This window comes from Penicillium soppii (genome assembly GCF_028829465.1).
Source record: "Penicillium soppii strain IBT 18220 chromosome Unknown utg000006l, whole genome shotgun sequence".
Lineage (NCBI taxonomy): Eukaryota > Fungi > Ascomycota > Eurotiomycetes > Eurotiales > Aspergillaceae > Penicillium > Penicillium soppii.
In genome coordinates this window covers 3989011-4014490 of record NW_026643236.1, presented here as the reverse complement: position 1 = coordinate 4014490, position 25480 = coordinate 3989011, and the positions used below count along the sequence as shown (strand labels likewise).

The 25480-nt window shown below is 47.7% G+C and overlaps 11 protein-coding genes across 11 annotated transcripts; 5 read left to right on the top strand and 6 right to left on the bottom strand.

The window, feature by feature from the left end:
• Positions 1-1295: 1295 nt before the first annotated feature.
• Positions 1296-3794, bottom strand: N7529_008902 (putative serine/threonine protein kinase (Prp4); the record flags this gene model as incomplete). The annotated part of the gene is made up of 1 exon (XM_057244429.1): positions 1296-3794. One exon carries the CDS (start codon positions 3792-3794, stop codon positions 1296-1298), a length of 2499 nt encoding a protein of 832 aa, XP_057095967.1.
• A 510-nt stretch (positions 3795-4304) lies between these two features.
• On the top strand, positions 4305-4628 carry N7529_008901 (translation machinery-associated protein 7; the record flags this gene model as incomplete). Its single annotated transcript, XM_057244428.1, has 3 exons — positions 4305-4326; positions 4388-4477; positions 4531-4628. 3 exons carry the CDS (start codon positions 4305-4307, stop codon positions 4626-4628), a joined length of 210 nt encoding a protein of 69 aa, XP_057095966.1.
• Positions 4629-5159: 531 nt separating this feature from the next.
• On the bottom strand, positions 5160-6673 carry N7529_008900 (uncharacterized protein; the record flags this gene model as incomplete). Its single annotated transcript, XM_057244427.1, has 2 exons — positions 5160-6486; positions 6537-6673. 2 exons carry the CDS (start codon positions 6671-6673, stop codon positions 5160-5162), a joined length of 1464 nt encoding a protein of 487 aa, XP_057095965.1.
• A 635-nt stretch (positions 6674-7308) lies between these two features.
• On the top strand, positions 7309-7994 carry N7529_008899 (cytochrome b5-like heme/steroid binding domain-containing protein; the record flags this gene model as incomplete). Its single annotated transcript, XM_057244426.1, has 4 exons — positions 7309-7315; positions 7366-7390; positions 7466-7703; positions 7764-7994. The coding sequence occupies 4 exons, from the start codon at positions 7309-7311 to the stop codon at positions 7992-7994; spliced, it is 501 nt and encodes a 166-aa protein (XP_057095964.1).
• A 382-nt stretch (positions 7995-8376) lies between these two features.
• ish1 (double-strand break repair enhancer MSC1) lies at positions 8377-10135 on the bottom strand (the record flags this gene model as incomplete). Its single annotated transcript, XM_057244425.1, has 5 exons — positions 8377-8851; positions 8903-9730; positions 9752-9899; positions 9953-10003; positions 10051-10135. 5 exons carry the CDS (start codon positions 10133-10135, stop codon positions 8377-8379), a joined length of 1587 nt encoding a protein of 528 aa, XP_057095963.1.
• Positions 10136-10848: 713 nt separating this feature from the next.
• On the top strand, positions 10849-11889 carry N7529_008897 (PQ-loop repeat-containing protein; the record flags this gene model as incomplete). The annotated part of the gene is made up of 3 exons (XM_057244424.1): positions 10849-10916; positions 10966-11223; positions 11295-11889. The coding sequence occupies 3 exons, from the start codon at positions 10849-10851 to the stop codon at positions 11887-11889; spliced, it is 921 nt and encodes a 306-aa protein (XP_057095962.1).
• Positions 11890-12126: 237 nt separating this feature from the next.
• N7529_008896 (nuclear transport factor 2 family protein) lies at positions 12127-13027 on the bottom strand (the record flags this gene model as incomplete). Its single annotated transcript, XM_057244423.1, has 6 exons — positions 12127-12240; positions 12296-12394; positions 12466-12537; positions 12617-12681; positions 12832-12849; positions 13021-13027. 6 exons carry the CDS (start codon positions 13025-13027, stop codon positions 12127-12129), a joined length of 375 nt encoding a protein of 124 aa, XP_057095961.1.
• Positions 13028-13338: 311 nt separating this feature from the next.
• N7529_008895 (SWAP/Surp domain-containing protein) lies at positions 13339-15771 on the bottom strand (the record flags this gene model as incomplete). The annotated part of the gene is made up of 1 exon (XM_057244422.1): positions 13339-15771. The coding sequence occupies one exon, from the start codon at positions 15769-15771 to the stop codon at positions 13339-13341; it is 2433 nt and encodes an 810-aa protein (XP_057095960.1).
• Positions 15772-16100: 329 nt separating this feature from the next.
• Positions 16101-17268, top strand: N7529_008894 (uncharacterized protein; the record flags this gene model as incomplete). The annotated part of the gene is made up of 2 exons (XM_057244421.1): positions 16101-16210; positions 16263-17268. The coding sequence occupies 2 exons, from the start codon at positions 16101-16103 to the stop codon at positions 17266-17268; spliced, it is 1116 nt and encodes a 371-aa protein (XP_057095959.1).
• Positions 17269-17512: 244 nt separating this feature from the next.
• On the bottom strand, positions 17513-19278 carry N7529_008893 (uncharacterized protein; the record flags this gene model as incomplete). The annotated part of the gene is made up of 5 exons (XM_057244420.1): positions 17513-17746; positions 17820-18222; positions 18323-18856; positions 18916-19117; positions 19170-19278. Coding segments are annotated over 5 exons (1482 nt in total), but the record flags the coding sequence as incomplete, so codon positions are not given.
• A 3286-nt stretch (positions 19279-22564) lies between these two features.
• Positions 22565-24655, top strand: N7529_008892 (uncharacterized protein; the record flags this gene model as incomplete). Its single annotated transcript, XM_057244419.1, has 1 exon — positions 22565-24655. One exon carries the CDS (start codon positions 22565-22567, stop codon positions 24653-24655), a length of 2091 nt encoding a protein of 696 aa, XP_057095957.1.
• Between the last annotated feature and the right edge of the window lie 825 nt (positions 24656-25480).

Genomic DNA, 25480 nt, shown 5'->3' with positions numbered 1-25480 from the left:
ATGGAGAACCTCATTGAAGACATAAATGAATGTATTGAAGACAAGGAACGGCGAATCGTTGAAATGGAAACAGGACTGTCAGAGCGCACATTAAATGGTTTAGAGTGATGTGCAACGGTGAACCAATATCGAGGTTCAAGTGCAGCCACCTGGTATGCGATTTGGAACAAATTACCATAGTCGATTTACGTTAGGTTAGCCTCGTCAATGGGAAGAGCGCGATTTCACCTAGAGTGGATTGCCCTAAAAAGAACAGAGGATGATCGTGCAGGAGGATTTCACACGATAGTAAAGGGAATTTCAGAGGGGAGACAATTAGACGCAGAGGAAGCAGTCGCATAATATTCAAGTCACCCTTGTTCTGAAAAGATGATTTGAATATGTTCGCGGGTGGGTCTTGGCCCCCCAATATCTTAACGTTGGAGTGTGATTGTACAAGTTCCTACCTAAACTACTCCGTAATTCAGAGCAATTTGACACGTAGGACTTAACTAGGCTTAGCAAACCTTGCAATATTTCCAAGGAACCTTTCTTCCCCACAACCCAAAAACGAGGCCCGGCAGGTTGCGAATGTATTTCCAGGTCTCCGGATAGCGCGGCTACAATCCATGGGTTTGTGCTGGGCTTAAATCGAGTTTGGCTTAGAGGAAATCTAGAACGCCGCTATAATGTCCGGATCCGAACTCTACTGTAGTGTTCCAAGGTTCGAAGGTGTTGCCATCTCTAAGCTGGGTCCCGAAGGTTTGGGTTCTTTGTTCTTGTGGGATTCTAGTTTCCATTAGCTCGAAAATAAGGGGTTCATCGGCTTTTGTGCTTTCGGTAGGAATCACTTGTTGGATTGTGGCAGTGAGGAACTGTATCCACTTCTTAAGGGGGATTTCCCTCCACGCTACCAGTTTACTGGGCCGGTCTCAATAGATTTGTTTTGTTTATTTTGGGTACAAGTCGCTGGTATGCTAAGTGGGAGCATATGTCATCAGTAGCCTTATGGTGTACGGAGTAGTAGGAGGATCTTGTTGAACAGGTTGGACAAGTCCCAAGCCACCCAAGCCACCCTCGGCAACTGGACCCTAGGAAGCAAAGAAAGGGTGATTACTTTGAAGTTCACGGACTTGCATTCGAGAATGTAGATGATAAGTTACTGTGAGTAATATGCATATGGACAAAAAGGAAATCAATAGATCAAACACCCTAGAACGCCATTCCCTCGATGTCCCAGCTGAGACAACGGAACATGTGAATACAGAAAGGTCGAGATGCATTCCATCAAGTAAAAATCCTCGTCAGGCCCCCCACTACACCCTGCGCGCCAGGAACGGATGTTTCAAAGCGTCGTTCGGCGTGATCCTTTTTTCCGGGTTGAGACTCAAGCATTTGTCAAGGAAGTCCAAGAACGAGGCCAGATCTTTGGCTTCAATGTCCGACATCCCGCGCGTTCCTTGTCCCATCAGCCGAGTCTTGAGATCGCGTGTTGGCTTTTTGAAATCCACAAGCTTGGGTTTCAGGACTCCTGTGATTTTGTCTTGCTCGAGGCTACAAAAGTTAAGCTTTTCGTCAAAGTGATGGGGAGTCAGGGCCCCACGGCGAAGAAGCTTCGGTGGGTATTTGCCCCGACATTCCATAATCGCGCGTAGCATCTGGTTGTTGTCTCGGCCGGTGAAGAGTATCTTGCCAGTGTAGAGCTCGAAGAGCGTACAACCAATAGCCCAGACATCAATAGCGTAGTCGTAGGGGATACCCAGCATGACTTCCGGTGCACGGTAGAACCGACTGACGAGATATGGCGCAGTCGGGGTGTCGGATGCCAGGAACGCCGAGCCCAAATCACAAATTTTCAGAATATTACGTTGTTCGTTCACCAGAATGTTATCTGGTTTTAGATCTGCATGCAGGATGTTACACTGGCGAAAGAGACTCAGCGCGAGGAACATCTGTTGGCCGTAGGCCCGAATCGCCCGCAGGTTCAGACCGACATCTCTGCCAAACTTTTTCAGGAGTTCACGTAAGTTCATGCTGAGGTTTTCAAATACCAGGCACAGGTGGCCCTTGTGCTCGAAATATCGGTCAAACTTGATGACATGCTTTTTGCCCTCTGGGTCGGCCTCTTGCAATTGCTGCAGGATCCCGATCTCCTTCATACCCTCCTTGCGCATGGTATCGTTCTGCCGAATCATCTTGACGGCTACCACACCCCCTGTTTTCGTATCGGTCGCACGCACGACGGCGGAGAAAACTCCCTTGCCTAATGTTTGCTGGACATGGTACCGTCCGTTGATGAGCTCACCGAGTCGAATGCTGTAATAACCTTCTGCGTCGTCCCAATTATCCAGCATATTGACATCCAATTCCTTGCCCTGGGGCGCGGTCATGTTCGAGGAATCCGCTGGCTGGGTGTCACTTGTTTCCTCGGCAAACATGTCGTCGTCGTCATCTGCAAACATATCGAAAGTATGCGTCTTTTTGGCTGGCACTGGCGCCGCATCGAGAAGTGGAATGTCCTGCTTGGCAGTTTGAATTTCATCGTATGCCGCAGAAGAAACATCGTCTTTCTCGATCTGTACGTTGCCATGTTTCTGCCTTTCTTCTTTCATATCAAGAGTAGGATCATAATCAGCAGCAGATGGCTCGTCTTGGCCAGAAATGTTCACAGGAGCACCCGAATTGGCTAAGTCTGTATCTTGTCCAATACCAAGACCAAGAAATGATTCATTGGACTGTTCGAAGGGCGAGGCTCGCGGAGAGTCTGAATGAGAACACGTCAGATACGTTGATGCACAACTCATTCGAAGATGAAGAATACCTGATGTTTCCTTTGCGCTAGTTGGCTCAGTGCCAGGCGTGGAGGCATCTGTCTCACTTCCACCAACGTTCAGGGCTTTGAGGTGCAGCGGTGTCGCTTGACTTCGGTATTTCGCCCGAATGGCTTCACGGCGCTTCCGGCGAGCTTCAAGCGCATCTTCTTCGTTGACTGGCTCAGCTAGCACTGACTCGTGCTCAGTATCCGCGTTAGGGGCACTCCCTCTGTAGTGAATGTCAATGATAAAATCCCGTGGACGAGGAGCCATAGCAACGTACTCATTAGAAACAGAAGCCTGAGGTTTAGAAGAAGCCTGCACCTGGTTCTCTCGTGTTTCAGCACCAAGCTTTGAATCTGGAACGGCAGAGGTCTTTGCTCGTTCGCTCACTAATTGATCAGCAGGATTGTGTCTTTCGGAATCCGCTGAAGGTCTGGCAAAGTCCACCTTCGAACCATGTTCATCACCTGAGTATTGCTTGGGCTTTCTCACTTCACGATAAGGAGAGCGGCTGCGGGTCCGTTGCCGCTTGTCCTTGCGTTGGTCGAAGTCATCACTGTATCGTAAACCTTTTCCGTATGGTTCTTCGTGGTCATAATCGTGGTATGACTTTGGCCGACGGCTGGGAGGAGCTCGGTCATGATGTCTATCGCCGTGCCTAGATCCGTAGCGTCGCGAAGGGTCGTATCGAAGATGACGGTTTTCGTAGTCATCATGGGCATCATCATGTCTGCGTTTATGGCTCATGCTGTCACGATACGGAGAGCGAGAGCGGGATCTCGATGGGGACCTGGTCCGTGAACTCCGACGGGGTGGCGAGCGATGGCCATCGAACGATGCGGGAGATCTGGACGCCAGGGTTTGGCTCGCTCTGGTGGGACGGTCAACGCTAGTGCCATTAAGAGGAAGTTTTGACGCAGTTGCCTTCGTCTCTGGGCCTGATTCGACGATCTCACCCTCAGAGGGGACCGATGGGGACCTCGACCGGGGATGCGACATTTTTGCGAAGTTCGAGGAATTCGAATAACGCGTTCGTATGGATGATTGTTTTTCTTGCTGTTTCCACTTCACTCGGCCTTTGGAGGAGGCTTCGACAATGAATGCGCAGTTAGCGAAAGCTCCAGCGACAAGCAAATCTTTTAAAGGGTTTGTGAAAGTCCAACCGGCTGAGAAAGGCCTGCCTTCACACCAAAGCCTCGTAAAAGTGCTTGGATTCCTACGCGCATAACAAGCCAAAGAGAAAGGCTTGATAGGTAAATGAACGCGAGTTCAGAAGATAGTGATGAAAGTAAGTGATGAGTAGAAGAAACCATCGCGATTTGATGGTCGATGGAGTGAAGATAGGGCAGATCTGGACGCTAGTCCATGTGTGGTAGGCGGTCGGCCCACATTTCCTACATGATAACACCCCTCAATCTTTTTTTCCCGCCACTGTCACGATTATCCAGACACTCTATCTTCGTTTCTATTTCATCTTTCACCCGTTTCCACGGTTGTCTCATAAAAACAATGGGTGGCATCGGAAGAGAGGGTGGGAAAGCCTTCACATTGCTTTGGGGGAAAAATCACTCACTAACAACTATGTTCTGTAGGTGGCAAGGCCAAGCCTTTGAAAGCGGCCAAGAAGGAGAAAAAGGAGTATGATTCGGAGGATGAAGCTCACCTGGCCAAGCTGAAGGCTGGTATGTGTTCTATTCACTCAATTTTGTCTTCCAAATATACTGATTTTTCATAGATGCCCAGGCCAAGAAGGCGATGATCGAAGCGGCCAAGGGCAAGAAGGGACCCCTCAACACCGGCCAGCAGGGTATCAAGAAGTCCGGCAAGAAATAAACGGATCGAATGCTTGCCGGCGGACCATGTGCCAGCCCCCATAAAGAGCCTGATAAAACCTCCCTCAAGTTCATTTTTACGACCTACACGAGCCAGCCATGTTCAATGAGAGAGCGAACGATGGATGGGTGGCTTCAAATATGTGATCGCCCCAGCATCACTGCCCATACGTCTTGATGAGTGCCTGTATAGCTTTAGCCACCAATATTTATTTCGCACTTTATCGCATTTTCAATCCGGATTTTTTGGAAGTTCAGTTCATTGGAGTGGAACAATTAATACCAACTACACCAACACAAATCCCTGCCGAATAGCAAGGGTGTCATCCTGCCTTGCAAGTCGCGCAGTAGGGGGAATCAAGCGCTCAAAAACATAACCCATGCCCCAATATCGAATAGGATCAAGCAAACCTATCCCGGAAATTCCATCAGACAACTACTCCAACAGATGTGCAATAGAAGTAAAAAAAGGACCATAAACATCTGCGCAATGATCAAAGCAGATCCAAATCCGAGCCCATAGTCCCATTATCTAACTTGTGACGCGCTTGACCCAAAGATTATTTCCATCGCCGGCATTTTCCTTCTCATCCAATCGACGCCAAGCCCGCGTAATCTTCATACCAAGATCGTGCTCCTCTTTCTTGATGTCCGCAATCTCGTTCTCCATACTTGTGACACTTTTCTGAACTTCATCTTTGGCAGCCTTATCATACACAACAGGAGAGTTGGGTTGAAACACCTTCATCAACTCAGCAATGACAGTCTCAAGAGTATACCTACGCCGAGTAAGTTCGTCTCGCTTGTCCTGCATAGCCTCAATACGACCATGGGCATCCATTGGCTCCTCGGATGGAGGCAGAGAAGACTGTACAGGCAATTGCTTTATCTGCTCTGCAACCTGGGATGGGGTGGGCTTTCGGACTGGTTTATTGTTGGCAATTGGCTTTTTGGAGGTCGGCAAGCCAACTGGGGCAACGGGACGGCGTCGGCCCATGATTGAGCTGGTGGAGAGATCATCTGTCGACCGAGTGTCGAGTTGCATACTCTCTCGCGGGCTCGGGTTTTGGCTGTTGGGCTCGGTTGTGTTGTACGTCGTTGCGCTGAAACGGCTCATGGGCTCGTTACTCGGAAGCATCATGCTGATAACCTCGTCGTCGAACTTAAATTCTGGCGTGTCTTCGCGTGGATGGCTAGGCGCACGTTCGGTTGCCGGTCTTGTTGGAAGTGAAACCGCCGGGCCCCCAGAGGTGATTGTGGTCACGGTCGTAGAGGCAAAAGTCAAGTTGTGTAGCTGAGGGCTCGCGTTTGAAGTACCGTTGCGCTTGGCGGAATGGTCTTCTACTGGAAATCCACGTGATGAAGATCGAACTCTAGTTTCTTTTGGATAGTCTTCGGTCTTCGAGATACTGCTGATCCGGTTTCGAGCGGCTGTGAATGTTTTTTTGGGATGGAATTGCTTGAAGATATTTGATGTATGAGAAGTGGTCGGTTTGTGAAAAGGCGTATTGCGGGGATTCACTTGGGTGATTCGATCGACCTCATTGGTAGTTGGCTCGCCTAAGAAATCATTTTCATACGTGGGTTTACCTGAAATGACTCGTCTGGGTTCTTGGACGGGTTGAAGTCGAGGTTTGGATTGAATGTCGACGTTCTTTTCCCTCAATATAGGAGTTGGTGACATAGAGGGCGGATAATGAGGAAATTGATCTCCATCTCCGATGGGCGAAACACAAAAGCTACTTTGGCTGTCTCGCCTATCATGGTGTGGGAGCGGCGAGCCAACAGGTGAGACGTCCGAGTGTGTGTTACTCGTCATATCATGTTTTGACTCGAGCTGCAAAGACGTGTGTGAATCGCTGATATAAAGTTAGAGTTGCAGCATGCTACATCATACCAAGTTACTCACTTAGGCAACGCTGGTAAATCTTTGATGTACTTGTCATGCACTGGGTCTGATGTAGTGGGTGGGTGCGGGCTGTTGATTTCTCTTGTGGGGTTGTTAACGGGCCGCCGAGGCCCTATGAAGGGTCTTTTGGAGAACATATCGTTTCCCACGCTCAAAGCGTAGCACAGGGCTTGTTGGGGCGGAAAACAAAATGCAAAGCTCAGGCACCTGGGCAGTACACTGAGGAGATTTGGATAAAACAGCAAAGATGATTGGGGGTGAAAAGAGGAGACAAATAGTTTCAAAGGGTGCTGTTTTTGCTGGCCACGGTACAGCCTAACTCGGAAGGACGCGGATTAGGGCAGAAGAACGCAAGAATTTATATAGATTATAAGTGAGAACAGGCACTGAATTAATCACAGAAGAGAATAAGACTTCAAAAATCAGGAAATTTCATCTAACCAGATGGCTACTAATAGTTAAAAGTGGGCAACAAATTAAAATGGGGGCGAGATTCCCTGAAACATTTTAAGGGACTTGGGCGTTTTAAGTCTGGAGTCCGAGGGCTTAGCATTGGCGGAGGAAGACGTACTTTCCAATCATTTCACATGTCAGATCAAAAGTAGCTAGAGAATATACTAAAATATACAAAGAAAGATCCTGAAAGTTTAGAATCAAAGAGAAATAGAAATGATGTCCATGTCATATAGGGCCCAATCACGTGGCAAGATGTCATTTCCCGACTTTCCGAACCGCCACTTTTTTAGATATCATTGGAATCAACTCTTTAATCATGGCTGGTATGTGCCACGTTGCTCGTGCTCTTTATATCTCGCTAACATGAAAACAGACAAGTCCGTCCCACAGGCTGAAGTGTTCGTGTCCCATTCCCATCCGTTGGACCAACCAGCACAGCACCACATCAACAGAGCTAACTCTCAACATGATAGGATGTCCATCGCTTCGCCAATCAACCTGATCCTCGTCTCACTCTTCGTGGTGCTGCTCTACTGGCACTTCCGCCCCAAGGCACCTGTCGAGCTTCCCCGCGGTCCCCCACCAACCGTCTTCAAGACCTACACCCCCAAGACCTTGATTGAATTTAATGGCGAGAACAACCGCCCCGTCTATCTAGCCGTCCGCGGCCGTGTCTTCGACGTCTCCCCGGGCAGAAACTTTTACGGACCCGTATGTACTTACTGTGAAATATGAACACTACAGCGCTCATTAAGTTGACGGTCTAAATAGGGCGGACCCTATGAGAACTTCGCTGGTCGGGATGCCTCTCGTGGTTTGGCTCACCAGAGCTTCGATGAGGATATGCTGACCAAGGACCTCTCGGCTCCGTTGGATGAGCTGAAGGATTTGGACGCCGAGCAGCTGGAGAACTTGCAGTCGTGGGAAGAACGCTTCTCTGAGAAGTACCTCGTCGTTGGAAAGTTGGTTGCTGCGGGAGACCCTGAAGCTCCTTCATCGTGACCGCGAAAATGAATTAATGTCCTGTTGCATGTACGACAATGATCGATGTCTAACACTCTTGAGCTGGCATGAGCTAGCATGGCAAATTTTTTGACATCAGATTAGAAGCTACGCGCAATTCAATTTCGGGTTTAATTGTTTGTAAAATTGAAATTTGCCCCGAGCCATTGTATGTGGATTTCAAGCTGGTTTTAACTAATGTCCCCTCTGAGAACTCACTGAATTATTGTATTGACAAACTAAAGGCTGGGACTGAATGACACACAACCCAAAATCCTAAATGTCATAATCTTCGTAGCCTAAGATATCACAAAACCAAAACGAACCCCAATTTTGCAGAAGAAAAGAAATAAAACAACAAAAACTTGAATTTGAGAAAACTTTACAGTTCACCACGCAAGCTCTCGGTGTGCTCAGAGACCTTCTTCTGGACCTTCTCGGCAGCCTCGGTACCCTGGGCCCGGCCGCTAGCAGCGCCGATCTTCAGCTGCTCCACAGCCCAGTGGAAAGTATCCATAATTCTGGCATAAATGGTATCCTGAGGGTTTGTGGTGCCGTACTTGAAGTATTGGGCATTGCGCCGAGCTGCGGCTCGGAGTTCGTTGATGCTGGAGCCCTGGTAGGTAGGAATGCCGTAGTTATCCAGATATTTCTTGAGCTCGGACTGCGACCACTGGTCGAAGGTGGCATCCTTGGCCGTGCCAGTTACCTGTGCGAGAGAGGCAGTTGCAGATGCGTACTGTTCGCCGCCAGCTTTAGAAGCCTTAGCATAGTACTCTTGAGCATTTTTAATGAGCTCTTCGCGCGAGGCACTGGCCTTGTTGGCAGCCTTGTGGTTCACGGCAGAGAGGTATTTCCTACGCAGGTGAGTCAGTGAGAGAACGACCACAGCTAAGGGATGTGCTTACAAGAGGTGTTCCTTGTCCCAAGTATCAAAGTTGTACTGGTTCCATCCACCAGCAGCCTTGTGGGCGTTGGCGCGAACTGACGCAATGAGCTCATCACGCTTGCCATTCTGAGGAACGGGGACACTGCGGGCATCAAGGAATGCCTTGAGGCGGGAGTCAGACCAGCCATTCAATGCGGTTTCAAACCCATCCTCGATCTTTAGTTTAGCATTGTCAGTGGCGCGTGCATACTCGTTGCCGGCCTTGGTGGTAGCAGCGCCGAACGCATCTTGGGCAGCATCAGTCGCACTTGAGGCTACGCTCGAGGCCCGGTTAGAAAGATTGTAGCGGTGCTTGCGAGCCAGAGCGATAAGTTCATTCCGCTTTGAGCCCTGGGGAACCTTGACGTCATGCTCATCGAGGAACTCCTTCAGCTTGGAGTCGGACCAAGCGTTGAAAAGCTCCTCGCTCAAGGACTCCTTCGCAGCCTCAGCCTCAGCCGAAGCAGATGCAGCGATACTGCGTGCCTGCAAGCTGACGATGCGAGAGTTCCGTCGCACCGATGCGATGAGCTTATCACGGGTGGAAGGCTGGGGAGCAGGCCATCCACGCTCATCCAGCCATTCCTTGAGATCCGAGTCGGACCAGTTCTCATACAACCAATCTCCGGGGTAGGAGGCCGCCTCACCAACCTTTGTAGCAACCTTCTCATAATTCTCGCGCGCGGTCTTGATCAGGATGTCACGCTTGCGGGGCTGGGGGGCTGGAATACCATGGCGATCAAGGAATGCCTTCAATTGAGTGTCGGACCAACTATTTCGATCAGCTTCTTGTCGCATTGCCACAGGTCTGAGCCAAAAAATAACTTACGTATCAAAAATCCACTCTTTAGCATGATGAAGCTGATCATTGGCTTGGTCAGCAACATATCCAAGAGGCTTCTGCACTCTGTTATCCCAGTTGGTTTTGACTAGGTTCTCTAGATCTCGGCGGTCGGCAGGACTAGGGTGGGGAATATCTATATAACCTTGTTAGCAGACGAAGCTATTATAAGGCGAAGATAGATCGCACCATGGTCGGAGAGCCATCGCTCCAGCTCTGTTTCATGCCATTTGTTGTAAACTGATGTTGTTAGCCTAAAAACGATCATATCCTTATAGATAACGCACCAGCCTTGCTCCACCAGCTCGAAGCAGCCACAGCTTCAGTGGAAGCGAGGAAGAAGATGAGGCCAGTGGCCAGATTCAACTTCATAATGTCTTATTTCTTTGGCAAAATGATAGATGTTTGCAACTTAGTAGCTATTGGGATATGAGTATTATGAGTATAGAAGCTCGAGCAATGATTGATAGAACTCACCAGGTTGACTTGAGGCTAATTTGAAGAAGATATAGGGTCCAGGCAAGATTTTAAAGAAAACAGAAGGGCAAGAAGAGCAAGAAAGCAAGAAAGGCAGGATGATTGCGCAATGACGTAGTTGGGGAATTTGCCTTGGAGCTGTGAAATGCATGATTCATTAGTTATTTGTTTCTTATTTTTAATAACCACCTAGATAAAATTATTCTCTGCATTCTAGTAACTTTGTTTTAATAATCAATTAGGTATGTAACTACAGATGTATATGTATATTCAAAGAATTCATAAGTAGTTCTGGTTCTATATAGTAAGTAAAAGAGGTTATCACTAGTGCGAAGAAAGGGTATGCTGTCATTAAGGCAACAAGGCAGCAAGGCCAACGGGAGCCCAACTCTCTGGGCTGTTTATGCGGGGATTCCCATTACACTCTTTGTATATGTTATTCAACTTCCTAACACATGATTCCTAGCACACTGACTCTCTAGAGTCTTTGATTAATTTATTGGATGACGTATATTGACAGTCACCTGCTAGTCACGAGCTCCAATCAGTGAGTGACCTTGGAAGCTACAACCTCCTTCCAGCTTCATACCTACATGTAGGTAATTGACATGGACCCATTAACTCCCTATTGCCGCGAGCTGGCCTCGCCAGGCATCTTTCAAACTGTTCTTTCTATGTATGTCCTTTCAACTTCCCAATAAACCCCAATCACTAATCAGGTATAGCTTGATCATCTTCGGTATCCTCATCTCATACCTCCCCCAACACCTCCGCATCATCTCCCGCCGAAGCTCCTTTGGAATCTCCCCATACTTTGTCCTCCTTGGAGTCACATCGGGCACATCGGCCTTTGCCAATATCCTTGTATTTCCATCTACCGCTCAAGATGTTGCCTGCTGTCAGGAGATTAGCGGAATCGCCTGTTTCGCAGGTCTCCTAGGCATAGTCCAGATGGGCATGCAGTGGCTTTGCTTCTTTTCAATGTAAGTTGCAAGTCTGGGGGTTTCCCGACCGTGTATCTCATCTCAATTCGACCCCGTCTAATCATACCTAGTCTCTTACTATTCGTGATCTACTTCCCGCGAGCTACATCTCCAACAGACCCAGTGAGCGCCGTTTCCTCATCAGCCAGTGGGCCGACCTACCGTACTGCGCTCGTTGTAACAGGAATCTGTCTGCTTCATGCGCTCGTTACAATCATCATTTCCATTGCCTTTGAACTCCGCCAACCCGCCGCAGTTCCAGCTTGGGCGAACTTCCTCGGTGTCTTGGCTGCCATCCTCGCTTCGATCCAGTACTTCCCTCAGATCTATACTACGTTCCGACTGAAGTGTGTGGGGAGCTTGAGTATACCTATGATGTGCATCCAGACACCGGGCAGTCTTGTCTGGGCTGGTAGTCTGGCAGCGCGGAAGGGATGGAGCGGATGGAGTATTTGGGGTGTGTTGGTTGTCACGGCTTGTTTACAGGGCACTTTGCTTGCAATGGCAATCTACTTCGAGTACTTTGGGCCAAATAACAAACGCGAAGGGGGCCATCATGCTATTCAGGATGCTCCCGACGGACCCTCCCTGGGCGAGGGGGCTCAGCAAGAGTCTGCATCTGTGGGTGGACCTTCGGAGGAGACGCCATTGCTTCAGAGCCAGTGAACCACTATCCCAGATGGAACGATCGTGTGATGATGTTATTTTGTAGCTTGAGATAGAAACAAATCCTACACAATTTTAGATTGATCGGGCCAAAATGAAGTTGTTTCATTCAGTATCGCAAGTCGAGATTGATCTTTGCGACCAAACATCTGATATTTAACGCGGTCGCCCGTGATATTTTGCTCAAAGAGCACATCCTCCTATCATTGCATCGTCGTATTGGTTTCGGCCTGTGATTTAGGCAGGATAGATCAAACGGAAGACATCGTTGAGCACAAAGTAGCTGCCGGCACCATCGGGTTGCAGCTTGAAGCACTGGGAGTAGTTCATAGGCTTCTGTTCCTCATCAACCTATGCAGAATATGATATTAGCCAGGGGACAAAAGAGGTAGATGCTCGGACATACGAGGAGGGCACCGGTGACGAGCACAATAATGCCGTTCTCACTGGAGGGCTGGGCATCAAAGGTGGCGATTTGATGCACGACCTTCTCGAAAGGGAGACTCTGTATTCATCACAAAGTCAGTAATCAAAACACTTGTTACGAGCCATCATAAAACATGAGAATTGACTAACGGCTAGCTTCTCAACGATGGCTTGAGTACCCAGAACCGAGCTTGTCTCAAAGGTGAGCATAGAGTGATCACGCTATTTGTTGGAGAAAAGAAAAGACAGTCAGTACATCTCGGGAAATTTGTCTGTTCGTAACGTCCAGAGCGGGGCTTACGTAGAGACCACCCAGACCTTGACGGTTGGCGTCGAATGTCTGGTAGTAGAACTGCACAAACTGCTCTGCAAATAGATGATGCGTCAACAGTGCTCTTTAGGTATAAATAATATCATCCATCTCATGGGACATGGGTTGCAACTATATGTATCATCGGAAGCGGGCGCGTTGCTGAATCGGCGGGGGGAGAGAGCTTGAGAGCAGTGGTAACATACCAGCGATACTGTTGAAGTCTATAATGAAATAGATATGTTAGCCAAGGTGAGTTTCTCTTAGGCTTTCTCACTTGGTCTCCTGTCACTGCCATAGGACCGCGACAGTCACATATTGTTCAGGCCCAAACGATCAAACCCCTCCGTCTCTGTCGCAGAGATATGAGAATCGAGTTAGAGAAGAGCACATACCAGCCATTTTAAAGGGGTTGTAGGGATGAAGAGGGTAGAGAGAAAGTAATGCGATTGTAATTTAAGGGTTATAGAGAGTTCAGCGCCAGGATGCAGGTATTTGTTGATGAGGGGTTGTGGGGCAGAAAATGTTCTACGGATGATGCCTGACTGCCTTATTAATTGATCGCCCAAGAGCCTCTCTGCCTCACAAATTCTAGGTACTATATCTACTACATAGGCGCCTAAATGGGATGATTTTTATCGTACTATTATTCGTTGCAATTCGTTATCTTCCGCCATACTCTGTACATTTACATGCCTAATTTCATTCCTAAATCACTCCGAGTCGGATGCGAACATGTCCTCAGCTTTGGGCCGTGGCCTGCGTCGCCGTGTCTCTGGATCTTGATGCCCAGCTGGTTCTTCGGGCTTCTTGGGTGGTTCAGTGGGCTGTTGGGTTGATTGAGTTTGGATGTTTTCATTGCCCGATGGCAGTTGGACCTTGTCCACAGGGTTTCCTTCATCGTTCTCCAATTCGTGGTCACTGTCTTCCATTGGGACACCATCGATGTCGCTCATTGATTCGTCCTCGGTGAAAGTGGATCGGGCTTGTCGGTTGCCATCACTCACAGGGCGAGTAGGGTCAAACTTTCCAGCCAGCCCATCTTCGTCAACTGTCTTCCATCGATTTTTGCTCTTGGCAAATGCAGCAGCAGCTTTTTCTGCCTCGACTTTTTCTTCCTCTTTGTGGGACTCGGCGTCGGTAAGCGGTGGCTTCTCGAGTACCTGAGCGAAATGCTCCTGGTTCAGTTGAGTGAAACAATTCGTCAATTCCCACCGTTCCAAAAGATAACCAACACTTTTCTTCCAGTTCCGAGCTTTCAGCCGTCCCCAGTTGAGATCTTTATCGAGTCGACCAAGGTGTTCAAAAACCTTTCGAGTACGGAATGCGTTTTCAAACAGATGGCGGTATCGCCAAGAATGGCGCACTCCACTGTTGTTTGCGGCTGAGAGAATATCAGAGATGACAAAAAGACCAACTAGCTTCGAGCCGGACGGATCAAATGCTTTCTTGGGTAGAATATCTTTCTCATCAGTAGTCATTTCCGATGATTCTTTGGATGCCGGGTCGTCCTTGTTTTCTGCGGTTTCAGATGGTTCTTTGGTTGAGGCGGACGCCTTCTCAAGTTCACAATCTGGGTTCGCCCCAGTGTATACCAGTGGGTTGAGAACATTCAGAACAATCATATCCACAATCTCCTCTGCGCCGGATTCAACGTGCTCCATGGCAAATGCCGTTATACGCGCAACATCACCTCGTCGAAGTGTTGCTTGGTGAGTTGGAAGTCGTGCAAGAAGATGGGTGAGCTTGGCCTTCTTCATGGGGTTCATGTAGCCAAGACCATCGCCGTATCCGTCGATCCCTTCCGAGGGTGCTCCACCGCGGTTACGCCGTTCATCTTCTCCATCCGAGTTTTCTTCGTCAGAGGAGTTGTAATCCTCATCCGAAACAAAATCTTCTAGCCGAGTGGTGTATTCAAATTTGAGATCGCTCTCTGGGGGCATCCAGGTCGGGCCCCCTTCAAATATTATCGCAGGTTGGTGGGCTTTGGCCTTTTCGGTCCTGGGGTTCGTGATCACTTGCCATAGTTTCCAGCGGTAGTACACACCACCTGTCGTCCTCGCATCCCATAACCAAGCCCATTTTTCGTCCTTCTGTACCTCTGGCCTGCTCATCAATAACGCCTCAAATTGAGGGCCGTGGTTCAATAAATGCTCAAGCGTCAGGTGGATAAGTCTCAGTTGTTTGATGTCTGACGGTAATTTCACCTCCACCACAGTACTTGGGCCGCTTCTACCAGCATTGGACCCATATGAGCTCGGAGGTGCGAACCCTCCCTGGTGTATTCCAGGTGGGGGAGCGCGATTCAGACTTCCGCCAATGTTTGGTTGAACCTTCTTTGCGCCAAAAGGTAGAGAAGAGCTTGATGAAAGACCGACAGGCAAAGGCATATTCAAGCTGATGGCAGCAGAAGAAAGATGTCGCGAGATATTCAAGTAGTAGCCCCACCCAAGGTACTTGTTTTGGAGAGAGCTCACGGTGGTGTCGATGTCCGAAGCGGCTGTGTCGCTTGCAAGGATAATAATGGCAGCAGAAGATCTTTTTTCTGTTGTAGTCTGTCCGGGTGGTTGTAGAATCTTGATATCGTCTACGGCTAAAACAGAGGGCATCAAAGCTTTGATGACTGATGGAGATGTCCCGGGAGGAAGTGACGCAAGGTATAAGGTTGGCTTAGCAGCAGCTCTCTCCGCCTCCTCAATTGTCTTGTCAGCCTCAGGGGCCCCGAATGATGGAGTGGGTCCAGAAGACATATTCGCGCTTTCAAATCTTGGCTGATCACGATGTGAGGCAGGGAAGAAGCCTTCGTGGGGACGTTTGCGGGAAAGTGTTGGAGGTGGGGGACCCAAAGTTCCCGGGCCACTGTTGCGTGAGGTAGATCCTGTGAAGTGTCTTTTGGAAGGTATTCCAAATCCACCACCCCTGCCTCCATGTGTATTCAACCGTCCATCGGAGGGCAGATGTCCAGCGGGAGCCTCATCATCAAAAGATTTAACGAAATCCTCCAGTGCTGCGGCATTTTCGGCTTGCTCTCGGATGCGTTTCGCCTCGGCCTCAGCCTTTTGACGCTCAAAGAGCGATTTCTTTGGAAGCGCGGATAGTTTTGCGGAGACATCAGGGAAGCCCTTCCCCTTCGGTCCGTCAGACATGTTTAACAGCTGCTGCAAGAGCAGCGCCAGTCGCTAAACTCAGACGAAAGTAAGATGATGGTGTCCAGAAAATGGTGTAAGAAAACGTCGACCTAGAAGAGGTTCCATAGCTAGAGGTCTACAGATCAGTGAACTGCTACATGATAACATATAATGTGGGCGGTGATCAAGGCGGTGACGATGGCCCATACAAATGGCATTATGTTGCCGATGACGAGGTTCCCCCGAGTCTTCAGCCGCCTTGTGGGCCCGTACATATGCACACATGTAGGTGCGTCACTAAAAGAACTTCAGCTTTGCCAGCGTTCCATCGGTTTTCCATATTTAAAATGGCTACAGAAGTACCGGATCTTCTACGATTTCTTTCGCAAGATGCCAAAGTCTCACTAGCTTTGGCAATGGGCAAGGTTTTAGAGCTGCAAAAAGCCCATCTGACCAAGTACGCCATGACCAGTATGCAAATCTCTTAGTTACCACTAATAATTTCTTAGCAGTGCGAAAATTGCCAAATCGGACTTGGAAACTCTTTTAGGGATCTTCCAAGAGAAGAAAATAGCCAAGCAAGTGCTTAATGCTGCTAAACGGGTCTCTAAGAAACGAGAAGCTCCATATGATGCCGGATCATCAACCCAGAAGCGAGCCAAAGGCTCCATAATATCGAACAAGGACTTCACTCCATTTGAGATTGAGTCAGCACTCAGCTTGCCCAAGTCTTCTGCTGGTGAAGACGATCTGAACAGTACTGTTCTCGTCACAAACCGGGCGCCGCTTGTGCTTGCTTTTGCAGTGTGTGTTCTAAAGTACACCATGCCCGAACAACCTTTATCCAGTCGACTGAGTCTTGCCCAAGCTGTTGTCTCTGTCAACAGTCGTGCCAAAGCTATCAGTCTAGGAATAGAAGATGGAAGGCCTGCAGACCAAGAGGGTTGGGGAGCAGGCCATCCTGTGGTCAAAATTCTTGGCCGCGATATACATGTGTTGAAGAGATGGGATTACGATCCAAATGAAGGAGCACCTTCAGCCGAAGTCCACTCAAGATATGAGGGTGAAAATGTCCATGGGGAAGAAATCCAGATGCCCCCACTTTGGGGTGTGGATTTAGAAGCACTCCGGGGCCAGGATTCTAAAGGCAGCACATCTGATAGGCATCCGAACTCCGATATTAGTAATGCACTCGCCATATTCAGGCCAGATTCTGCACGGTCATATCTATATCGAGCATTCTCCAGGCCGGCAGAAGAGAGCAAAATGCCTTCCAAAAAGAAACCCGCTACGGCTATTGAGGACGAGAAGGAAGAATCTCTTGGTCGGCTGTTGTCTGCTATTGATTTGGTCTGCCAGTCATGGCTTTCAGCGTTAGACAAGACCGAACTCGACAGGCGTGCTTGGTCTTGGTACATTCGCGTTAGGCCTGATGTTCAGAGTGGAGCACGAGGCTGGGGTGAAAAAGGACAGGTGAAGCTATCCGATGTTCTTGCTCTTCGGCGAGGCATTTGATAGATACATGTAATCTCGTTAGGCTACTCAATGTGGAAATTTAAATGCTAGAATTAATGAACTTGTTAAAGATAGCCCGACGCAGTCCCCCGCTTGCTAAGGTTGCCTCTCGAAATTGATATCGACTTCGTGCGTCCAGCAAAGTATATTGACATGTAGTTACCACTCTGTCTTCTCCGTCCTTCTGGACTCTTCATGAAAAGACAGAGATCCCAATGGGGGCCAAACTTCTTGAGCCAACTGATCAAGCATTGTGTGTTGTATCTTCAGTGGCTCCGACTATCGCAGCTGTGGGCTTTCCATTGGAGCCTTCTTCGAGAGCGATGTCCTTCTCCACTGGTACAGTAACGTTGAGCTCAGTATTCCGGTGACCATCTATGACATCTTTATTGAAGGTATTCATATATATAGGAAAAGCCATTGCGAGAATATAGCCCATCATCGGGATTGCCATGGCAATATGGGCGTTTTGATTCGTCTGCAAATTATATCATCGCTAGTTTTTATATCCAAAGCTTCAAAGCTCCCGAGAAGGAGTTGATACAGCGAACCACGATAGCCCCCATCATGGGAGGAAACACTATGCCACCAGAAATCGCAGCGACAAGAAGGGATCCACCGCGCTTTGTATGACGGCCAAGACTACGAAAAGCAAGGGAAAAGATGGTTGCAAAGCAACACTGGTGAATGACCCCGTTAGTTATAATGTCTTTTGATAATTTGTCGTATGTCACATTACTCACCGATTCAAAGCACAGAACAAAAATGATCATTGCCACTAGTAAACTTTTGTAGTCATGGCAGCTATCGTAAAGATGATGCAGAGAATCAAATAAACTGTCAGTATGTACCGAGGCTTGAAAGCCTTCATCGTCATCAAGCCGGTAGCAGACAAAGCGGTTGAAAGCATAGAGACACTGCGCAATGGCAAGCAAGTCCGCTAAGATAATTTGGCTAAAAATAACGTCAAAAAAACCTTGTATCACTTACATGGCTCTGCGGCTGTTTTACCAGCTTCTTTGCAAAAGTTCATAAAATATCCGGCGACGGCCACTTGTGCTCCCACATAACAAAATTGACTCCAAACTCCAAAGAACAAGTTATATTGCTTTTTGAACGGGCCGCTGTCTTCGCCGTGATCAAAAATTTGTGCTTCCAATGCTTCTTTGGTCTGCATCTGTGATCGCGGAAAAAGGAGTTGGCCAGAAGAGGATGATGAGCAGGGCGACGAAACAAGCCACTCCAAGATATGTCCATTGCAATTTTTAACCCGGCATCGTCGTCCACAGTATTGGCAAAGAACACACGAGAGGCCAAAAGAGGCGCAACAAAGGTTCCTACTCCCTGGACGGCTTGGCCTAAATTCAGACAAATGTCGCTGTATTTCGGGGGTCCGCAAATGGAAGGGAAAGGATCGGCTGCCGTCTCTAGGGTGGATAGCCCAGCGCCAACAACCTGGTGAGATGTTAGAGCGATATGGGCCACAAGGTTCTTTTCACGTACAAACATGCTACCGCAGAATCCGCCAAATGATTTCTTCACGCTACTGGGCCAGAAGAGGAGACATCCGACTGCAAGCACGGCGAGACTTAGTTCGTTGGTAATGAGTTAATCCATGCAAATGATCAAATGGACAATATCTCTAACAAGTGAGTGAAAGTGACTCGGAATCCATACTTGCGGGCTGTCCATCTAGAGATGGTGAGCGGACAGATGAAGTAGGCACCGAAGTATGAAGCCTGCAAGCCACTGTATTTGCTAGCGGTGATATTGAGAGCAGTTTGGATATGGGAATTCAACATATCTAGCAGGCCGTATGCAAAGCCCCACAAGAAAAAGAGAATTGTAACTAAGAGTCCAAGGTCAGAAGTATAGGACCAGCAGCCTAGATACACACATACCCAATGCATTTGGAAGTAAGGATGGCCGCAAGGTCAGGTGGATAGCAGATGTGACAGCATTATCCTCAACCGTGATGTTCCGTTTGAAGATATCAATACTGGCTTGCGAGGCTGTCGTTCAATAGATATACCCGATTTGTACTTTAGTAAGTCTGCAATCAAACCAGACTACATGGATGTAGACGACAAAAGGGGGTATGTCCAGTGATTTGAATCTATCAACAAACCCCATAAAATGCACAAATCCACATGTCAGATGAAGAGGGAACCGGCACCGGCATAGAAATAGCGATGTCAACTGTTATTTGACTCCGGATCACTAGTAAAGGAGGCGTTTCCCGTCAAGCAATACTTGCCTTCTATTGAACGCGAAATATACAGACCAATCAGAATTCCCAGCGGAGAACATCATACCCCGAAGTAAGCTAGTTTAGGTACAATATTTCCTTCTAGCTAGTGGACTGAACACGGCGTCCAGGACTGCGCAGAAGGTGGGGAAGTGGAGGGCATTTGGGGCCGAGAAGCCATTTTCCCCGCTGAATATGTAAAGAACTTACAACTTTCTACACTACATAGGTAGGGAAGATCATAGCATGACTTGGTCAACAATGTGGTCCATATACATATTTATGCAGTATGCGCATTGCTAGCATGGTAGCCAAAATTTAATTTTGTCTGACCAAACTCCTCCAAGTGTCATTGACTTCGATCGACTTGCACGTTTGAATTATATACGCGTACTCGTGGTTTGGCTTACTAGGAAGTACACATCCTACCCGATGAAACGCCCGATGATCGCCCTCGTTTGTCAAGAACCCGCTGGCTATGGCGCTCTCAGACCTAAAACGGCCATCATTAGACCGACAAGCCTAAATATACGTCCATTTTATAGCTAAGCAATTGTTTAAGTTCTCGATTGGTTTTATATCTAAGTCCAGGGTCTGAAACACTGGGTCGATTCCACATTCTTAACTGGAAAGACTGGCGACATTCTTGATTCTCTCTTTATTCTTCTCTTCCTATCCTGTTTCATTATCCATGATAGTCTCTATTTACGGGCCTGTTCTAACATTCTTTAGGGTTAATTCTCAATCACCTTTCAATCATTTATACATACAAATGTATATAGTAGCTGGCTTTGTTGGTCTCCATATCCTTGCTGCGAAATACTTTTGATATAAGCAGCTTCTAGACTTGGATGTAATCTAGCACATGGTAAAGTTCGATATGCTCTACTTATTATGAATATATACATCTTACCGGTAAGCGGTTCTTCCTATCGTTGGTTAAAAAGGCCAACCCATGGCGTTCCTTGGAAGCCAATACACAAAATAGACAGCCTATCTTCCAACATTGTATCTGATATATGTCTGATAGTTATCTACTATATACCCCGCGATAGAGTTGGATCTACACCAGGTCATCGCCCTTACTCCACATTTTGGGGCCACGAGTGGACCATCTTTGACATTGTATATAAGATGGCGACTAACATCGCGATATATAGTACCTGAAAATTATGCATCAAGAAGGTTGTTTGGGAGGCGTTACCTACCCTTCTAGTGTACATCTGTGTTCAGGGTCATGTCGACTTCGCAAGAGGTACTCAAGCCTAACGCGGGTGTCATGCGAGCAGGTAGGCTGTTGTGTGTTCAGCCTACCAATCAACCTAATCAATCCACCAATATTGGACTACAATCAAATTTGTCCAAAGCTCTGCCGAATGACTAGTACGAGAACCTAGCACATCTTACCTAGGTAGATAGAACGAAGTGATAAGTAATACCTATGTATAGAAGGTAGACCTAGTAGAATTTTAAGGCAAAATGCCGGGAGGTTATATGTACAATAATCAGAACCCATCACCTTCAAGTCAGCCATGCTCGTGTAATTGTATTCATCTTGAGATTTTCTTTGCTGAGTCTGATAACGAAGTCAAACTTTAACCTTCAGCTCGGTCTTTTGTTCCTGGGCCATTTAAAGTAAGAATGAATCTCTCATGCTATAAAGATGCCATCGAGATGGAATTTTTGAGAGGACGTAAGGTAATTGTATAGATAACTTTTTTTAATGGCTCGAGACTGAATGATTCAACTCAAATGTATGATGACTATCTTACAAGCTTACCGTTGTAGACAAAGAAGCAAGCTGTTCTTTCACAATGTGGAACTGATATTCGGTTCTAGATCTGTAGCTACTAGATGAGCCAGGTCTAGAACCGAAGGACCCCAAGTTTTCTCGAAGAAAAATTATAATGTTTTATGGACCTAGAGCGGATATTAGGGCCGGTCAGCCCTGAAGTGAGTAGAATGGGAGCATATTGGAGGCTGGATGGATCCCGTTACGCACGCAACCCCGCGCTCAAGCGGAGCCCTTGAAACGCAGAAGCCGTCGAGGGCAACCGAGGGGAACCTAATATCGTAGCCATTATTGGCAGGAACATACAAGATTGTACACTGTATACCAACATTGCCCAAATTTTTTGTAGGTCTTCGATGGTATATCTTCAAGACGCAAGTATAAAAGAGTTCAAAAAAGTAACCAGAAGGTATCCGAGAAACCTCTCACCTCTCGGAAAAGGTTCCAAAAATCCGGAAAACCCGCTCAGCCCAAATTCGGTTTTATTGTCTTTATTTGAAAACTGGTTTCGGCGAATCGGACGATGTCATAGTCATATGCTTGCTCTGCCTAAGACCTAGTGTTTCAAAGTAGAAAAACGGAAACATAATAATAAAGTACAAAAATGCAAACGTACAAACGTACAAAAGTGCCTAGAGTGCCTAGAGTGTATAAATCATAATAATAAACAAGTGTAGCTATACTAGGTACTACTAGTCCGCAGAAAATAGAAAAGTGGTGGCGAAGCCCAAAGGTCCACTGATAAAGTCTTAGTAGCGTACGGAGTACAATAGAGGAGTGATACGTACTCCGTAGATCGTATCCAGACCCTTAGGGTCCTTGTTCTTTTATGTTTCCAAAGGGTTAAAATATGTATAAAGAATAAAATAAAATATAAAACGCAACACAGAATAGAAATCCAAGAGATCTTTCAATTGAAATACAAAAAGCCAAGAATTTGAGGATGGTCCGAGTTTTTTTCTTCTTTTTGGTACGGAGTAGAACTTCTCTTTCTCACTTCTCGGCTCCAGCATCCCCGTCACACTAAAGGTCTCAAACTCTCCCCTTCCAACGTCCCCCCCCCGCTCCAAATTCTTCTCTATCGAACAACAACTCTCAAGTCATCACGTATATAATCTTCCTTTCAACGTCTTCAGGAAGTGTTTAAATATATTCATCGCTATCGCTAAACAACCCTCCCTTGCCCCATCTTCGGGTCACTGAACGGATTGAACGAACAGCGAGGTGGCCCGACAGGGCTGCCAAACCGATAGGAAATGTCGGGTCATATTTCATCTGAGCATTCTCGCTCTGATTCACAATCCTCCCAGACCCCACGACTCTCCCGGAGCGATTCGATGCCTCGTCACTCCTTCGGTCGCAACTCTCGCGTCTCTAATCCCAATGTCTTTGCGGACGAATACTCGTTAGAACCCATTGAGTCCGATCGAATCGAACGCCCTCATAGTCCCTCTTCTATCGCCTCCTCCGCCACCCTTCGTGAAAATAACCATCAACCAAAGACTGTCAGCACGGCAACAACTGAGAATGAGAATCCATTCGCCGATGACGCTCGGGTGTCATTCGATGAACCTCATCGGTCAAGTCTGCCCCAAAAGGGTTTAGGTTTCTCTAACAACCGCAATTCTACAACCTCTATCAACTCGACTCCTTCCCTGATCCAACGAAACCAAAGTGTTTCTTCCCGCTTCTCGATTCCCCGTGCCCTCAGCCCCTACACCGGAGCCACCGGACCTAGCCATCCGTATGGTATGTATCCTCAAGTCGGTGTTAGTCGATCGCCTAGTGTTGGCAGTACCTCAACGATACGGCCGATTGAACGACCAATCGAGGAATCGACTGGTCCTCAGCATCCCTATGCGATGTACTCGCAAAATGTTGTCGAAGAAGGAATGGATGATGATATCATTCCGGTCGGATTTCCAGGCCACAACCCACCGTATCAACCTCCCGCTGGCCGTCAGGATGATGATGTGGGAGATATCATTGGACCAGATGGGCACACAGAGCCGCTACCACCTTATTCACGATACCCAACAGGCGTCATCCCCAAGCCTCCAGGGGCTGAGACGATGGCCGATCTTCACACCTCACCAGAGGAGCATCGTCTCAACAACGAGAGCTCAAGAGTGCTTCCTGTGTCAGAAACCTCATCAAGGGCCTTAGTGCCTGAACATTCTGGCGAAGAAAACAATGATCGAAATGGGGAGGAAAGAGCCGTTGCGACCACAGGTATCATGGCTTTTGAGGAAAAGCTCAAACGCAAAGGAAAGCAGACCGCATGCTGCGGCCTTCCGGTATGGACGTTGGTCCTCATCGCGACTGTGATGCTCATTGGAGGATGCATTGGAGGTGTCATCGGTGGTGTTCTGGGAACTAAGAGAGCTGCCGAAGCTGCCAAAGCAGACCAAGAAGCTCAAAAGTCACATGGCCCACCGATCGTGACGGTAACCGCATCTGCTCAGATGGATGCATCCATGATTTCTACACCCACAAACATCAAATCTATACCTACTGGCCATTATATGGTTCCCTCTGGTTATCAGAACGGTTCGGGGCTTTGTGTGGATGAGACGACCTATGGGAAATCCTGGAAGTGCTTGCAACCGCCAAGTAAATTTGAGATTTACATAGGCGAATCTCGAGGTCATCATTCCATTGTTTTTGACTACGGTAATCCAACCCCGACCTTCACCTATGGTGCTCAAGCACCATACTGGTCTTCTTCGCCCACCCAGGCATTGAGCATGGCCGTTGACACAACTGACCTTGGCATGGGACCTGCTCTCTTCTTTATTTCTGCGTTCGACAAGCTCGTCATTGTCCCCGAAAATGACTTTTCTCTCAGCACTCTTTCCAAGCGCTCCTGGGTGGAAGATGGATGGGCACAAGCAGAGGCCTATAAGAATTTCAAGCAGACCGCACAAGTCGGTGACAAGCCATGGTTCTGTTGGTGGAACAACACTATGATGGAATTTTTCTTGTACATCAATCAGTCGACTTCAGCATCCTCGAGTACCACTGCATCCGTCGACAGCAATATGGCGGCAAGTACGGCTGGAACATCAGTTAGTTCCAAACGTGACTCCTCCACCGCCGATTACCCGCGGCGGATCAAAATGGAGGAGCGTCGGGATGACCCCAAGCGCGAAGCTCCTTATTGTCAACAAATGCAGATTCGCAACGACGGCGGTTTGGCCCTTCTTTCCGGCCAAATAATCAACATCAAGGAGAATGAACCCACGCCCACCACCACCTACACCAATTATAACGGCGGCACTGCTCAGACATATACTGCCCAGGCATCTTATGCTAGTGCGTGCTATTGTCAGTCTCTGACAGACTAGTCGGGCCACCTGATCTGAAACAAAATCCTTTATTCATTGTGGTCCCTCTGGGTGCGGACCTTGGCGTTGGCGTTGGATCGGCCATGGAACTGGCCTCAGCTCATGTGCACATGATCGTCTTCTTTTTTTTTCTGCCTGTGTGATTTTATCCTTCCCCGCAATTTATTGACCTTGAGGGATGTTTTCTTTCTCGCATTATCAGTGACAATGCCTCATTTCCCCCTCCGACTGCTATTGCGGTATGACATGATTATCATTATTTTGCGAGCTTTCTTTATCTCTTCCTGGGTTACATTCGGTCTCTCCCTTGGTATTATTACTGGTTTGGACTCTGGCGTTCATTGGATTGGTATGGCTCAGGTACTGCAATATGTCTGGCCAAATATTGTTATCTACTACTTTGTTCTCGGGATGCTGGATTAAGATTAATCCTGTCACTTGATGGAGCTGCAGTTTTATTGACACCTCTCGGTCATATTGCAAGATATAAGATTCATTTTGATCTACTCGTGTGTAGGATGTAGGATGTAGGCTGGTTGAAATTGCAAATACTTTAGAGAAGCAGCTGTGATAACACATTTTAATACTGTGCTTATCAGCGTTCAAAGTATCTGAAATTGTGCTCTTAGGGAACAATCATTATGAACTATCACTTATCAAAGGCTTTCCAAAGACGACTCTAAAATCATGCAGAACATGCCCGGCGCAGGCGAGCTGCGTACAGCGAGCGCCCGCCATAGCTGAGTCATCAACATCACGTGACATCAAACAATCCGGAGGGTACATTTCTTCATCACGTGACACTATTCAACGGCGACATGCAGA